Source organism: Ixodes scapularis, unplaced genomic scaffold (assembly GCF_016920785.2).
Source record: "Ixodes scapularis isolate PalLabHiFi unplaced genomic scaffold, ASM1692078v2 PGA_scaffold0__279_contigs__length_252992795, whole genome shotgun sequence".
Classification (NCBI taxonomy): Eukaryota; Metazoa; Arthropoda; class Arachnida; order Ixodida; family Ixodidae; genus Ixodes; species Ixodes scapularis.
The window spans coordinates 169,336,093-169,353,962 of NW_024609835.1; the positions used below are offsets into that span (position 1 = coordinate 169,336,093).

The following is a 17,870-nucleotide window of genomic DNA, read 5'->3' on the forward strand; positions in this document are numbered from 1 at the left end:
AGTGTCTCATGATCGCACTCATACTGAAGCATCATCTCCCTTACAGCAGCTCGGTACCGGGCACTCTTTCTTTCGGTCAGCGGTCCAGAGGTACTTTAAAACCTGCTTTCCTACTGTGTCTGTATCTGTCTTACGCTTGGAGAGCATGGTGCCCGGCTCCAGCGGGCACCCAGGAGGTTGGCCGAACGACCCTGCGGATGCGCTCGAAATCTGAGCCCTTGAGGAAGGCGGTTTGTCGAGGTCAGCGGAACCAGAGCCACCCTGGTATTCGGCTTCATGACCCTCAAGGTCGCACGGAATTGAATAGTGCTCCGAAGAGTAATCAACCATTGACCTCAGGAGAGATTCCGCTGTAGTACCCACAGGCGGTGTTTGTACATTGCATGCCACAGCCCTGCAATCTGGAGTAACAGCCATGACAGATATTTATTCTATGCCTTCACCAAGGCTTAATATAACTCTTTTTTTTTTAAGTGTGCGGAGTATCTTTTACGAACGCTGGGGCTAAGAAGGGACTGTCAACTATACTCGTGCATTGGGCTTGTAACATCACCGAGTGTAGGGCAGGGCAGTACTTTGACACAAATGCGTTTATTAAAGGACGGTTTCATGAAACGTTTTACTTCTGGTGCGTGTTGGCGCCCTCTGCTGCCGTGCTGGTGTCCGCCATTGTATGCGTCTCTGCCATCTGCAAACTTATTGGCTTTGTTTGTTGTTCTGGACAATATCTCAGAGATACGGCGAGTGGCTCCGTTGACTACGGAACTCATGAAGTACAATCGAGGATATATTTTGGTCCTGCAACCTCTCATTGCATTAATTCTTTTTGTAGTATGTAGTCTCCACTGTCAAGTTGTGTGCCGGCCTGACTTAACTCTAAGTAAAAGCGCTGTGTTTTAAAATCAAGTACCAGTCGATGGTCCTTGACGAGATGCGAGAAGAGCTCACAGGCAAAAAAAGCTATGGCCTGCAAATGTTCAACACGACACTGGAACAGCAAGCTATCCAGAACAGAACTCTCTATATCTTGGACGAGGTTATAAAAGAAGATACTCTTTAGTAAACAAAGAATACTGTTCCCGAAATAAAGGAAGAGCCAAAGTAGAAGCTGGGGGATGGTTGGTACGACATACTTCAGGAGATAAAAACAACGCAAAAAACGACGGACCGGCTGACGATAGACAAATACGGAGCGCTCTGTCTTTGTCTACAGTCATCCAGTCCATCGTTGTTTGAGCTGTTTTTATTTTCTGAAGTAACCAAAGAGGCAAGAAAAAACGTGAGAACAGTGGGAAGAAAAGGCAAAGAAACACAGGCTTTGTCGCTGATGAATATGTCTGGGCACAAAAGTTTCATGGTACATGATCCCTGGTACATGCCGGTACCCTGTATTGGATAACATTAAACGTGGATTATACAGATTTTTTTCATGTACGGTTAACCATATGGAACAAATGCGTCGAGAAAATGCTGAACGTTTCGGGAACTGCACGTCACCACGGCATGGCCCATTTTCGACTATTCGTGCCACTGCTAGTCAAACTACATCATACTTTTTTTTTTTTTAAATTTCCAATTCCACCCGCCTAACAAATGCAATGACATATTAGCTTCATAGCTTTTAAAATTCGTGGTCTGTGCTTCGTCCAAATGAAAAGTTTGCCAAAAAAATAATTCACACTGACTACAGCAATAGAGCTGTACAAATTGTTCACATACTTCCTGACCCGGATATGGTTCTTGTAGAAAGCCATATCGTTCCCATGAACGCCCAATGCTTTTTGCAGACAAACCGCTGGTGACTCTGAGGGCTGTGAGCTCATGGACAGATTTATCTCTCAGGCGCTTCCAGTGTCTTTGCGCCTCTTCACCTGTAATAAATATGCGAACATCAGTTCTTCCGTATGCTGTTTCAATGCAAAGTTCAATGCTGAATTAGTCAATAAGTCTCTTCAGCTACTTCCACAGCTTTTTATCTAAAAAATTTATGTGCAAACAACGTTTATGCATCAAATATCTAAGCCTCATGGATTTGTTGAAAAGCAGTGAGCACACTCGATGTAGCTATACCATACATATACTTCCGCCTCAAGAAATAGAACTCGCCGAAATTACTTGGTCGGCTGCACCCAAGATTATCGGTGCGAAAACGTAAGCGAGAATATAATTCGATCCATTTCGTCGAGGTATAGCTGTGCAGGAGACATGGAGATGCAAAGTGTCAACTTATTGCTCGTCATGCTGCTGATTGTGGCGATGGACGCCCATGCGTTCTCCTTCCTGAGCTTGTCTCGGTAATCGATGCAACCGAGATCGTAAAGGCTAATGCGACTTATGACTGCCTTAATGAGAAACCTGTTATACCTCATGTTTAAAAAAAAACTGTTATATCTCGCATGGTACAGGTTCGAAAATACTTTATTTTTTAAATTTAGTTCTCACTATCCACTGCTTTAATGAGACGCTCGGCATGGCGTGTTGGCTAGTCAACTTCGCTGCCGCGGTGGCTACCGCCCCGACGCTCGTGCAAAATACTCTTGGTAGCGACTGTCGCCAGCCGACGCCAAGATTCGAGCAGGGCCTACCTCGGCGAAAGCTTCACCGACGGTCGCCGAGGCGCGCTATACATTACACTACGTTCGACTGGCGCCGGACTATAGACTCTTTCGCAGCAACGTAACACAACGCGGTCTGGCGCGTGCGCCCGTCGACATTACGTTGGTGTATAAACGCACCTGCAAGCACGCTAGAATACGTCGTGAGCTATGCCGACTCGCACTGAGCTACGCTGCGCCACGTCGCAATGCACATGACGACGGGGTGCAAAACTCCTTTCGGTGCCGGCGTTGGGGGGCACGACCGAGCGCGTGCACTCGTCGACGTTACGTCGGAGTGTAAACAGCCCTTTAGTCATTCTTCGGCGTTCGCATCCGTTGATGCTGCAATGTTATCGGCAGTGGAGCGATGAAAACAAAGCTCGCGAATAGCCACACGTCGTGCGAGTCTTAAGCTCTGAGTGACCATAGCTTGCACACTACAAGGTGTCCCCAAAATACTTATATATATATATATGTACAAAAAAATAAATGAGGCATTGCCGAACGCTCATTTTCCGCTAAAACATTCCTGTGATTTTATTTTTTTGATTTTTATTAGCAAAATGGCGGCCCATAGAGCTCTCGAATACGTGAAGGTGAATTGCGCGAGTTACCAAAAAGAAACCCCATTTTTGACATTAGAATTTTCAAAAACATGTCCTATCCCTTTTTACTGAGATAGCGGTTACTTCTGAAACTTGTGCAACTGGTTAGGACCGTTTGCGCTACATTTACGCGGAAAATGAGTGTTAGGCGAGGCGCAATTTATTTCTTGAGACGAAAAAAACCCTGTAACATTGGGGATTTTCTTGTGTACACCCTACCTTGTACTGGGCATTTTAGTATTTGCAGTAATCGGCCACTTTCATGAATTCTGTAAAGGACTTTTCTTCTGATGTGAACCGATCATACACGTGATAACATATTTTAAACAGTTCATTGCAATGTTAAACAATATATCGTATGACCTTAAAATGACCATGACGACAGGTTTCAGCATGCAGATACTAAAGCGTCTGCTGGCTTTAATCTGATCAGAGCGAAATAATGGGAACGAAAATAATTTAACACAGATTGAAGACAATGCCCAGACCTTCCAAAGACCGAGAGAAAAGGAGGGGACTAATGAAATGATACACCGAGTAATGCAAGATGTCTACATGTTCTGTTGAGAGAGTCAATAAAAATGTCGAAACACCTCTACGAAAAATATCTGAGAACCGACAAGAAGCGAATTTAAATTGAACGTCAAAACTTCTTCCAAGAAGAGTCATAGATCCGAGTAAGGCTTCCCGTCCATATAAACTACTGACACGGGCTCAACAGGCCTACGTTAATAAAAAAAACTCCAGTGAGTGTACTTTCCCGCTACGCAGTTCGGTAATCCATTTGCTGGAATATGCGGAGGCGGCTCCGCGAATGATGAGGCTGAAAATACCGCGGGCCGGCGAATCGGGGTGAAGCCTTTGAAGTGACCGCATAAGTCGGCTCGGTAGAGTATCGCGCTATAATTTGCCGCAAAGGCGCCTGAAGGTGGTGAACGAATCGCAGGAAAACATAAAAGAAAGAATTTAATTGAATAAAAAACAAAAAGAAAACACGTTAATCGATTTGTTTAACCTACGGCAACCGTCTGCTGTCCATGCATCATTTGACTGACGCAAGTACCGACATATGGCGTCAGAGACCCGTGCGAAACCAATAGTTCGTCGTTACTCGACGAACCCTCGGTTATTGTTGTTTTGTGTCTAGTTAATGTGTTTTATTGGGTACGAAGTAGAAATCATGCACCGAACATTATAGCACCGAAAAAGAATGCGCCATTTAGGATTCCAAAACATCATCTTCTTTTGGCGCGATGCCTATGCGGAGTGCCAGTCACCTGCTTCTTGCGCAGGAGTTGCACTGACGTCCGAAAGACGCCGAGCCCTGATTCGCTTTGATTGAAAGGATAGTGGATTGACCCGCTGTTTCTTTCAATAGAGCTCGGCACTCTGACATCCTCTCACCCCCTGTGTAACAAGCAGACGAACTTGCGCTCCGCACATCCAAAGTACAAATAATAGGCACAAGCAGCATTAAACTGTAACTGGCGGTGTCCCAGCAGCCGTGGTCGATGTAGCAGACGCCTGTTCTGCTGCAGGTCGCTCTCTTGTGTGGCAATCCACGGAGGCTTCGGCAAGCAGGAGTTGTGACGCTGTGACGAAAGCTACCCTCACGTTCGCTCGTGCTCTTCTTCAGATTTTCTACGGCCAACCGCCAGGATCGTGACTTCCGACAGCATGACACTCCGGTTTCTGTGACGTCATTTTTTGCCGCTTTAGCACAACATTCGATGCATAGGGAGCATAGGACGCTAAACACACCAGTCGGATGCGCGTTCCAGGCACCACAGTATAACACTGGGTCTCGTGCTGGCAGGCGTTCTCGCGTACCGGTTCTAACCTTTCTGCACAGCCTTACACGCCACCCGGGATCATATTTCTGTCTTGAAAAAGAAAAATATTATTAATTTGAATCATAATGATAATAATAATAATATTATTATTAATATTATTATTATTATTATTGCGGTGTATATAATATCGTTAGGAGAACGAATCCTCAAATATATTTGTGTGCATTAGAAACTCGAGCACAAAAAGCGGCCTAAGCATAAGGTTTGCACCATTCAAAACCCCCTAAAAAAAGTTTTTTTTAAGCAGTCTGGTTGGGACACGCCTGTCGAGAAATAAATTTTGATAAAAAAAAATACATCTTCAGAGCAATATTGACGGCGACAGCTTTATTTGAAATTCTGCGCCCAAAGTCCATGACGTCACGGAATGGTCATTCGCTGAACGAGATGGTAATTCGCTCTTTCCACCTGAAGGTCAAGGCGAAGCAGATCCACCTCTTCTCCATGCGCCCGAAATGCCGAGAGAGAAAACAGGTGGAAAGAAGGTGAGTACCGACTAAATCGCGTTTCGCGGCGTCAAAATCGCTCTTTTTTTCGCGTAAAATTAATTTTCTCTTTATACGCATGTCCAACTTAAACCATTTAGAATTTTTTTTCCTTTTCAGGGGCCTTTGGGGGTGTAAAAATAGAATTCCAGAGACATGCACCCGTGGACATTGATATACGTCGAGATGGCATCCACAGAAAATCAGCTTATTGCTTTCATCCTCTGGAGTCTAGGCTGTTTTCCCTTATCTAATCTCAGACGCCGCTTATGCGTTTTTTTTAGCTTTTTATGTGGCATAAAAAGGCACCAATGTATACATCTCTTTTTGTTATTTTCCCCCACCCCCTCCTTTCCTTTTTCTTCTCTGTTTATTTTTATATCACTTTTGCGCGTCGAGGTCAGGTTATCGGTCTCGCGCTGGTAATGAAAGTGCGCGGATACGCTTGAACGCCTCGAGGCGACACTTGTACGTGCCGTGGGGCCGTGGGAGCAAGCAGTTTTGTACCAATTGTAGCGGAGACACTGCCTGAATTAAGTGCTGTGTCCACAACTGGAAGCATTTGGGGCAGCACGACTCATTACGGTATAGAAGGATGAAATGCAGGCTAGCTGGTAAAATTCAAGATCCTGAAATTATTCCAGACGTCCGGTTGGAAACAACAACAACAACAAAAAAATAGTTTTAACCTCTGGTTGCAAATATATAAACAAAATACTCGGTGTGTGGTGCACTTTTGACTGTCAGAAAATGTCAGAAGGAACACTGAACTCAAGAAAAAGTATAATTTTTTTTTTAATGCTTAGATAGGACAAGTATGACTTAAAATAAACTTCCACCCGAAATATAAGGTTTTTAGCGCAATGTTCATGTTAGAAGACACCTTTTGGTTTAGCAGCAGTTGTGTGATACTTCGGCATGTCGACCCAGGATACAAGCGTGTGTCGGAATCGTTCCTGGAGTTTGATTTTTTCACCGCAGGAGCGAGGGCGAGACCTAATTTGCAACTCGCCGAGCAAGCGATGGTAGCGTTCGTGGACCGTTTGTCTGACAAAGCGAGCGACGAACACTGTTTGTCTGCTACGAAGCTGCATTCGCAGACGCGAATAAAACGAGAAAACACCGTGAGTCGTTGGATAAGTCACCGGAAAAAAAAGGTGATCGTCTAGTATAAAACGAGAGCCGCGGCAAAGTGAGATCGTACGCCAGGCTGGAATTGTAATATTCTATTATTTCGCCTTAAAAGCCCTTGACACCTCGCGCCTTATTTGCAAATCCAAGGTTGCTTTGCTGCCGCACAGAAGCATATATCGACCGGTGGATGAAGGAGTACTAAGGACAAGCATATCAGAGGTAGCGAGATCTCTCTCGCTATTTATATGTTGTCGAATGGTTCTCAATAAAATATTGCCCGATCGTAAACTCGCAAACGGGTCACAAAAGTCTGATATGTTTATTACCCTTAAGCTCGTCGACCAGCAGCTAAATACGCTCTCGCTCCTACCTTGACCAAAATCTCACCCCTGGACACACTGAACTTCGATAAAACATTATTTTAAGGGCCTGGGTAGCAGACGCATGCCACAAGACAAGCCCCCCCCCCCCCCCCCCCCCCCCTTCCCCAAAAAATAAATAAATAAAAAAATAGATAGAGAGATACATAAATAAATAAACGAACAAATAACCACACTAATTACGCCATGAGAAACATTTTGAGTGGGGAGCAGTTCTGAAACATACTTGTGTTTCGGCACACCGTCCCGAGATAGAAGCACTCAGACGTGTACATGTTACACCCAAAAATAACTAAATACGTTACTCGTTACCGATTTTCAAGAGGAACGCGTTCCTTTACTTCAAATGTAGCGAGTTACTTTACTCGTTTCTTTGACGACCAAATGCACTACTTTTGTTTTGTAGTTTATTGTTAGCTGCCTCTCCAAGTTTTCATCAGTTATATTTGCCCGCTTACATCTCCAGCAACGCTGAAGAGTAGTTCTACTGACGCGGTCGATGGGACGGCAATGTTGTGCTTCAGGAACAGGTGGTGAATCTGGGGTTTCCCTCTATCCTTCGTTCTTTCTGCTACTACAGTTCCAAGTTGGCAATGGGGCCTGTGCCTTCCCCTGTTGGTAACCTCCGGGTTTATATTCGGGCTGTACATGATTTTAGAAGGTTAAACCAACTAGCTTTGTTATGTTCGCTGGGCGGAGGACATTCCCAGCTATAGAATTCAACTGACGTGTTCAGCAATGAAGGTTGCTATACAGTCATACTCTTTAGTTGTTTTTAGGGTTTCCATCTGGTCACTGTCGCAATAGACGCATACTTAAGTTAGAAATACAACTAGGACAGTTAAATAGTGTTGTACACGTTAATCCTTAAAAGTAACGAAATACAGTTACTCGCTACTTGACGTTAAAAGTAATTAAGTCTGTTACTCATTCCTTTTCTGAAAAGTAATTGAATACGTTACTCGTTACCTAAATAGTAACTAGGTGGATTTAACTTATTAATATTAACGCGTTACGTATATGTCTTGGATCACCGTATAGAAACATGTTGAGAGTTTTTTTTTTTTCGGCGTAACTGCTTCTAGTTTTGTAAAAGGCGTGTTCTACCCGAGGGCGATAAAACTTTTTTTTTTATATTCAATGTTTTTTTTAGGACGACAGCGCTTGTATTTTACTAGTTCCATTTTACTTGCGCGGCAAAGCTACGCAAGTAGCTTGCGTTGAAATTATATCAGCGGCCATTCTGGTGGTCTTGCTGCTGAGGTTCCGGGCACGAACAAGCAGGGATGACCTTAAGCATGATTCCCTGCCGTCACGTGTAATTCACGTATAGGCACTTCCAATTTCACCGTGAAACGTGTGTGGCTGAAAAGGTCCAATGCTTGGTTGAGGATACAAATGTCTTGACTGTCTTTTTGCGACAAACTGCTCCATAACTGACACTCTAAGAAATGAAGCAATGCGACTCTGATCATGTCATGATCGCTATTATTCCTACTGAATATTTATTATTATGGACGTTTTTCTCCCTCTCTCATTCCCATCAATGCAGGTTCGCCTGAGCGCATGGTCAGCCCATTGCTCTTCGGCTAGCCTCTCTGATTTTCAATCTTGTTTTTTTTTTCTTAGGAGTAAGGTAAGAATAGGGACTAAACGGCACATTTTTACTATTTTCTTTGCTCAAACATGTAGAGGAGCCCAATACAAAGTAATGAAGCTCAATGGGAAAGTCGTGCAATTCTGCGTTCTCGAACTAGTGTTTTCTGTGACTACACTACACCTGTTCCTAACAAGACGCAAGGTGGTGAAGCTTAAAGGTAGACCTTGAATAGAGTCATCAGGGAAGCATCAGAGGGGTAGTCGATGGGTTGCTTTCACTAAGTTTTTATTTTTTTTTTTAATTTTTCATAAAATGTCGGTTGCAAGCCCAAAGAAGCTGTTTCTTAGAGCAAGGATTGGCAACCCACGAACCGCGGGGAAGTTTCATGCTGCCCCCGGAACAAAACCAAGAAAAGGACACCCCCCTACCCCCCTCCAGGTTCCTCACTGCCCCATGAACCATACGGAGCAATTAGGACCACATCTGGGGTTAAACAGGAACAAGGAGTGCTTTTTATCAGCATTGTCCGACATCCCCATACTTGGTCGGAGAACGTATGCACTTCCTTCTGCCTTTCTCTTCTCTGCCCTGCTCCCGCCCCACCGTCTTGACGACATGCCATCCGGCCCCCTCCATGTCGGCTTCGTGACGACTCGGCCCGTCGCTGCGGAAGGCTGCCGATCCCTGTCTTAGGGGAACTTCCATTGCTGATCCGAAGCTTTCAGAGGCCCGTTTTCAAGTTAACCGAATGCGCTGATGCGCTTTCGGTTAACTTGAATACCACAGGGGAGTATTTTAGGGCCATTTCTTTTTAACGTCTATGTAAATAACATAGTAAATATTGACCAATCCATTAGATTTGTAATGGATTCTGACGATGCAACACTTTTTTATGCTGCTGATAATGTGGAGGAGCTCGTGTCAAAATTTAATTCAGTATTAGATAAAATACCATCATGACCGACAGGAACGTTGTAAAAATATATACCAGCAACACTAAAGCTGTTATATTTTGGACAAAACATAAAACTATTCCATCAATATGTAGGATAACCTTAAACTCAGTTGACATTGAATTGGTAGATGATTTTAAAACACTTGGTGTAGTGTTTTCTCATATAATATGATCTGGGACCATCATATTGCGTATCTAAAGAAACAGCTATCTAAGGTTGTGGGGCTGATATTCCGGCACCAGTATACACTTCCAACATCACTTAAACTCTTGTTATATAAATTTTTATTCTCATTTAAATTACTGTCCCTTAGTCTGGAGTACAACTACAATGACAAACTTGGAGAAAGTACACTTAATTCCAAAAAAGAATGCTAAGAACTATTGCAAATGTACCATATTTGTCGCATACAGGAAACTTGGTCGAAATTTATAATATGCGTAGTATCAAAAATATGTATAGCTATATACTATCCCCAAGGCTAAAAAAACAATTGCAGCATAACACCTCATCCTAGGCAACATTGTCAAATTTACAAAAACATGTTGTAACGTATCAAACTCGTAACCCCAAGTATTGGCAAATACCAACGTGTCGATTGAATTTGGGCAAAGAAATGCTAGCCTACCGAGTCCAAAGACTTCAAATTCACTAAGTTTTTACAATATGGATATAGATATGTTGAGTTTAAATGAATTACGTACTGTCATGTATAGCTTTGATATAGTGTACTGATATTTGGTTTTGTATTTACTTGGATGTTGTGTCTATATGTCTCGGTAAGTTGCTAATCCGGTAATTCCCCCTCAAGTTCAGGTATTTGTATTTATTATGTAAACGTAGATTTTGTGTACTTATAGGCTTTGAAGTTTGAAAGCGTAATTAATATCCGTTGAATGTGCTTTCCTTGGATTGAATGTCTTTGTGTTTATTTTGTTCCATCTGACTGCTGCAAAGTGCCGCTGGGGCCGAGAGCTTGTCAAGCCGTCTATCGCTGCTTTTATTATAGGCCCCATTATTATCTGTGATGGGAACTGAAAATAAAGCTTATTATATAGTATCGTTATAATTATCGTTCTACTGAACGTTTTCAATACTGTTATTTCAGTAGATTGCTCCATTAAACCTTAATTGAAGTTATAGTACCATTTACATTGAGAAATAGCGGCACAAGAAAGGAGAAAAAAAAGTGCTCGAAATTGTAGTAATATAAGTGAGTTAGTGACCCGCAAATGCCGTTTTCCCTTACCTTTTCTTTAAATTGTGAAAGGATAACATCTAGTCATATTAAAATAAGATGCTCTTAAATTTTAAAGTCCTTCCTGAACTAGTCCTCGCCCTTTCTGGCATGAATAAAATAGATTGAGTTTGTTTTGCAAAAACTGTTGCTCTAACTGCTCTCGGATGATCCGAGCAGTACGACATATTTTAGCAATCCAAACCTCTTTTTTTATTTTTAATAGATGAATATTCGCTGCGAAAATGCGATCGCCAGGTGGTATATGATGGTCCAATACAATGTTACACTAGTCGCACTAAAGAAAAAGACCACAGTGTCTTGTGAGACATGAAGTTATCCTTTATGTGTACGTGCTACACATAGGCGCACTGTTTTAATGTGTGTTTATTTTGGCATATCTGACTGTATGAGCGTGTGTGTGAATGAGCGGGTTTGTGTAGATCCCCGGTTTTGTAGGAAGAAAGTGGCGGTAGGAATAAAAATAACTAGCAGATACAAGTAACGGGATTTTATTGTGTCTGTGTCTTGCGGCGTCTTGTGGGGTAGGTTAAGGGCATTGCGTACGCAAGGAGGGTGATCCAGTCAAAGCCACGCCGCCGACAAGGGCAAAATAAAAATCGCACTCCAAATATAAACACACTCCCTATGTAAACATAGGCAGCACCAATCCCATTTTGAAAAAAAAACAAAAACAAAAAAAAAACCAGCACGCATAGATGGAAAGCCAGTACCTCTAGCTTCGAGTTCTTTTAGACCCAGAGGGGAGACCTTCCTTCTGAACCTCAGACCAGAAATAACAACCCACCTATACCCACAATCCTAATAATACAAACAAGAAAAACATCGTATACTCTCATCCTCAAATCCACCGCGTCGCCAGGAATGAAAAGAAAAGTGCGTATGGGAACCATAGCATCGAACGAGACAAGCTACCAACAAACCATGCGGCCAAAACCGCAAGGAAACAAATCGGGAGACTCCTAGGGTCAAAACGTCACTGATAGAAAGAACACTACCAGGCCACTAAAAAAAAAAAAAAAAAAAAAAAAAAGATATTTCTACAAGAAAAATTATAATAAACAACGTGAAGTAGAAAAGGCTTTTGTTAACCGTTGCTTGTGCTTCTTGGAAAAAAAAAAAAAGCATCTCCGTCCGTTTCCTCCGGGTTACCTGGATTGCCGGCCCTCTCCGCTCTAGGGCAGAGCACGCGGCGGAACTGCACGATCTTGCAGCCGCGCACCACGCTGGCGACGAGGCGGTGGCGTCTAGCGCTTCTCTCGGGGCCTTCGAAATCGATTCGAACGCGGCGCGCTCTGCGGGATCCCCTTTTCCCTCGCCCAAGAGCTCCGGGATCGGGCAGGCGCACATAGGCACACGCACGCACACACGTGCGCACATACGCGGCCGTGCGGCCACTTCGCAAACGAGCTCGACCGAGCCCGCTCGCAGCAGAGCGGCGCGCGCACCGGTGCGACCGCTCTCTCCTATACCAGCTTGATCGGGCCCGGGTTCGAGTCCTCCGCGCCGAGCTCCAGCTGGGAGACAACAGCGCACAGAGTCGCCGCCGCCGCCGCTGCTGCTGCTGCCGCTATTCTCGAAAAGCCGATCTTCTTTCGCATGCTTCCTCGCCTCCGGAAGTTTTTGACTCGATCCGTACACCGTTCGACGCGCCTCCTATTCTAACCTGTGGTGGTGCGCCTGTTGGAGTGCGTTGCACGTGTGGTGTATCTTTTTTTTTTGATCCCAGCAAAGGAGTCGTCGTGCGTTGCTGGCGCTCGCTCCAAGTTGCGCGAAACTTGGCTTGGAAGTCCACCATTCAAACAACCGGGCATCTCGGAACGGCTAGACTCTGCGTGCACGTTCCTGTGGTTGGTTGCTAAGTGTGGTGATCGTGTTTTGTGTTTTATTTTTTTTTCTTGGTGCTTTTGTGGCCGGCGTTCGTCCGGTTGCGTGCATTGTGCGCTAGAGTGCCTCTGGTTCTGCGGTCGAGACAGATGCGTCAATGGACGGTACATTTGTCTTCTATAGTCGTAAGTCTGCTCCATTCCTTTTATAGCAGACTTTCTCCTTTATTAGTTTGACGTTTGTGTGTGCAAAACAAAGATATATTGTGGACGCTTGTGAGACTACCCTTCGACGGGTGTTAATAACGAGTAATGCATTAAACCGTGAGTGCGCCGACGGAACTACGAAAGCTGCGGCGCCTCGACATCAACAAGTGGTGACCTTCGAGAGCTAAGCTTTTTCTTCCACAAAATTAATTTCCAAATGTAGCTTGGCATTTTAAAGTGACCTGCAAATATTGAAGCCGTGCTGTTTAAAATATCAGTTTTTTTTTTCAATTGAAGTTCAACAGGTGCTTATTTGATTGAAATATTAAAACAATATTTTATAGCTTTCCAATCGAAGGCGGAAGTTTACAATATCAGTTATAATTCGAGGTAGAGTTGAGTCATAGATTTAGATTGTAAGAGGTAGGTTTGACAAATAAAACAACTAGAAACGACTTTTGACTTAATACTGAAACAGAAGCAAATCACAAACGCCTCGTTTCTGTTAAAATTTAAATATACCAATACATAGCATCCGCCAATACCCACTAGTAAAAACTTGGCGTGCGTATTGAAATATATGTGAACACACATTTGTTGGCACCAGATTTTTACTAGTTACACCTCACATATAGATTACATTTCATGTAAACGTAAATTGCGTTCTTGACGCTGTATTCTAATCTTTTTAGAGTTGCCAGACCTAGCTCCTGTCAGCTCGCAATATATTTTAAACAATCGGGCAGTGGAGGCTGGCTCGAAGGACCGAACAAGACATTGTTCGGTTGTTTGAGTGCTTGTTATCTCCTTGTCAAGCGCTCGACAGAACAAACGCTGAACTATGCAGCCCAGAAAGGCGATGCTGGGAGCAAAACATGAGACGTTCAGAAACGACTGGAAAACTCTTTTCTGAACTCGCAGTTTTCTACGCGTCGACATAAAGGAGAGTTTTAACCAGACCACGTTCATCCAGTGTGCTCGTTGTCTGCGTGTTCATCTCCGAAAGCATCGGATATTTGTAAAACAAAAAAGCACCGAACAGAAGCCGAAGGAAAACAAAAAAAACACCAGGAAAGAAGTTTGTGACATGGTCGACGTAGTGCGTCTGTGTGTGCAAGCAGATTGCTTCAGTGTTTGTTAATCTCTACAAGGATCTATCAACGTCAACAACATCTTGATCTGGCCTGTGTGTTCTACGGAGTGTGCGTGCGTGTGTATTCGTGTGTGCGCGGGTGTCTGCTCCGTCAGTGAAAACCCGCTGGAATTCACCTGTGGCACCGTCACCGACGGATTGCAATACAACTGAGACGAAACTTCGCTGTGAAGACTTTTACGCCAACCTTGCGCGGAACCCGAGGGAAAATCATCACCCTTGTGCAAGAGGCTCCTCAAGATTCATACTCGTTCGTAGAGGCGATCAACGAGTTCGGCTGGATCGAAAACGTACTTCCTAGTTTTTCAAGGAGGCATAGAGATCACTTCTGTGGCCGGAGGCTAGAACAGTGTGGGGACGTAGAGAGAGAGATAGAGTACTATGCTGTGTCTACTGAAGAGTATCTGAAAAGTATTTTACGCTAGATGTAGACAGAAAGGCAGCCTACTTCAATTCGAACTCGGAGAGGAATAGTCGTCTATAAACAAGCAGTGTACTTGGACTTAGCTTGTAAAGACGCCCTTTCTTTAAGCATTGTAGTGCATAGGATTTCTAAATCCTCTAGAGATAAGTAAATTTAATATTCCTTTCCAACTCTAAATTTGATGTCTTAACACTGGGTCGTTTTCTGGAGTTATAACGTTCCAACTTCCATTTCAACTAACATTACAGAAAAAAAATGCTTTGACTGCATATTGCGGGAGGGCAGATTAAATCAAAACAATGAAAAAACACATCACTTCAATACTCCCATTATTCGAGACAACAAAATATAAGCGAGTTCTGTCTTCGTAAGAGAAAGTTGGATATAAAGTTTGACGGGGTTTATCAATAATAAAGTGGGAAGCCCGGTCAGCGTACCTTAACTCTATCCGACACGCACTTCCAGCCGGTGCGCTGTATGAAGCGGTTTACCTGTCCAGCCCAATCTCCCGAGAAACGTTGAGAGGAAAAAGAAGGTTTTACGGAGTCTACACAGTTTCCTCTTTTCTCCGGACGAGATAAAGAGTTAGAAATAACCAAAAAATCCCCTGGCAGGTCTGCTTTTTGAAAAGTAGTTTTTGTTTTGGTTATCACGAAAATGGTCTGCCGCTAAGATGATATCAAATGTTAAAAATAAAAAAAAGGCTCCTGGAAACAACGGCACCAAACGGGCACTTGAAACGGAAAGTTGAGGACATTATCCCAACTTGTGCTACTGACAAAATCTATACAAAAAACCCGCCGTGGTTGCATTGACTGCAAAAATAACAAGTGTCATTTACTCGCTCCCTTCCTTCATAGCGCCGCTCTAAAACTACTTCATGCCAGAAAAGCAGCCCGTTTCCACTTTTTGTTCGCTCCACCTATCTCGTAGACACTAAAAGCAGTTGGACAACAATCGGTTGCACTTGCACTGCGTTCTCCAGAGACTAACGTTTTTCAGTTTATTTCCAAAGTGAGGCCGTAAACAGAAGCGCGCTAATGGCTGTTTGAAAGCGCTTGATATTTTCACCAAATATTGCCGATTTCCCTTTGACGTCGCCGTTTACTTAACAGTGCTCCAAGAACCGAGGAACCTTTATTGCTCTGCGTACGTCTGGAGATAGAGTTCTTTTCTTAGCTGTTCTGGAAGAAAAAAAAAAGCATGCAGACACAACGCGTGGTGATTCCTAATCAAGACGAATAAAGGAGGCGTGCGTCAGTGAAGACCCGGAGAATAAATTCTACACCTTTTTCGTGTTATATATACAAGCCGTTGTTTTTTTCTTTAGCCGAGTGGCTGATTAAGATATAAACGACAGAAAGCCTCGCTCGTTTATTACCTTTCTTTGTGAGCGTGGACTTTTTTATATGGATCGAAGAATCAGCAGCAAAGAAATTGTGCTGCGCTTGCACAAGTGACAGCTTCGGTTACAGAGGCCATACAAAACAGAAACTAAAGACATAAATTGACGAAATCTCATGAGACAAGAAAGCGAACAGCCTGCCAGCGCTCGGTGCTCTTAGTTATTGCAGGTGCGGCAACCGGACTCCTGCTTCGTCGCTAAAATGAAAGCAAGATTGCTTTTCCGGCAAAATGTTCAATTTTCTGGCCTTGGTTCCCCAAATCAAGAACAGCAAAGAACACAATAAAAAGGCAAAACCGAACAGCGTAGGAGATTAATTGAGAAGTTATTCTGTACACTTCCAGCGTACGAAAATCAAGAAAGCATAGTGTTTGTTTTTGCTGCGATGGAAGGGTCTGCTTTTATCACGCGCAGCAACGTTGGTTAGCTAAGAAACGGTTAGGAGTGAAAGGGAGACCAAGACCAGGCCGGGTCATTTAGCCTAATTGCAAATATTCTGGGGCGAAAACTTTGGGATAGGCCTACTGTCGCCTAACGATCGACACTGGTTTCAATCCAGAATTTTGCGCCGGCAATTAGGGATCCTTGCTGGGTGCTGGTAACTCGAACAAAGCACCTAATTCGCGCCTCAGTTTGTGACTCACCGTCCGCTCCAGGCGCGAGAAGATCGACATCGCGGACTCAGCAAAACTCAAGATTGATTGTTCCAGTCAAACATAAGCTTCTAATGACCATCGACTACCATCGAGCCAAATGCGAATGTTTGCAACGCTACGCCCGAGACGTCACTGTTCACTTCTCACTGCCATGACTGCCACGTACGTAACCGCCGAGTTGCAGGGAACCTCGACGCTTTCTGGCATGACGAGCATCGGTTCATGACATTGCCAAGTAGAACGACGTGAGAGGACGTCACTGGCCGGCGTGCCAGCATCCGCCATCCACGATCGCAATGACTTCCAGCCCTAAGGACAACTTCACCATTGAAATCCGGCCGTCGTTTGAGGACAAGGAGCCACTTTCCCCCAGTGAAGATGAGTGTCGGATCGTCATCACCGACTGTGAGATGATGGTGAGCGGCGACAAAATAGCCGACGTGGACAATAACCTCTCTCCCTGGTCCGGAAAAGAGACGCCGTCCGTCTTTGACGAAGGCGACCTGTCGAGAAGCGACAGCCATCCACGGCGACACCACAAGCACCACCGGCGACATCACCGTCACAACAACCGGGCGTCGCAGGCCGAGGACCTGTCCGTGGGCCGGTGCCAGTCCAGGCTGGTCATCGAGGATGACTTCCCGTCGGACTGCGAGACCGTGGCCACGACCAAGTCGGAGAGCGTCTGGTCCGAGAAGAAGGAGGGGAGGAAGCACAAGCGGAAACGCAAGAAGAAGCGGAAGCAGAACAAGCCCAGCGAGGCTGAGGAAGAGGCCGAGGAAGACCAGGAAGGCAGGCGGGACAAGAAGGCCGAGATGATTGTGGTCACTGTGAGTGCCGTCATACTCACCATAGCCCTGTTGCTCATCGGGATCACGCTTGCACTCACGCCGAAGATTGACGAGATGGGTAAGTGAGACTAAAAGCTGCGTACACTTGTTCCTTTGCAGACTTCCTGGTGCGCGTGTGCATCATGTCAATAGCCATTCTACTAGCAATGATGGCTAATGGCTTCTGTGAGCCGCAGGGCCGGCGAAAACTAGCCGTTCACGCGATCTAAAGAAAGAAGTAATCAGGTATTAGATAAACTACAGGTGGAGCTGGGGAATTGAGATGTCTTGTTTGAGGCAGCCCGAGAATTTTGAATGAAATTTGCGCAGAACGCGTGCTCCTATTTCGCAGAGCGCGCCCATTTGAAGCCAAGAGAGGCTGCGAGCGTGCCGGAAAGGTGGTAAAATTGAAAAACGTTTCGCTGCGAAATGTCATAGCTTTGAGTTACAATTCTAGCTGCAAAGAGATAATCAAAACGCATAGCTTTATGTGCTGTATGC

General features: G+C 44.5%; 1 protein-coding gene across 1 annotated transcript; it reads left to right on the forward strand.

The window, feature by feature from the left end:
* The first annotated feature begins 16,835 nt into the window (after positions 1-16,835).
* On the forward strand, positions 16,836-17,599 carry LOC8036961. The gene is made up of 2 exons (XM_029993268.4): positions 16,836-17,448; positions 17,490-17,599. The coding sequence occupies exons 1-2, from the start codon at positions 16,836-16,838 to the stop codon at positions 17,597-17,599; spliced, it is 723 nt and encodes a 240-aa protein (XP_029849128.1).
* Positions 17,600-17,870: the final 271 nt, after the last annotated feature.

Coding starts and splice junctions, on each gene's coding strand:
- LOC8036961 (XM_029993268.4), top strand. CDS start 16,836: ATGACTTCCAGCCCTAAGGACAACTTCACCATTGAAATCCGGCCGTCG. Junction 17,449..17,489: donor GCCGAAGATTGACGAGATGG/GTAAGTGAGACT, acceptor GTTCCTTTGCAG/ACTTCCTGGTGCGCGTGTGC.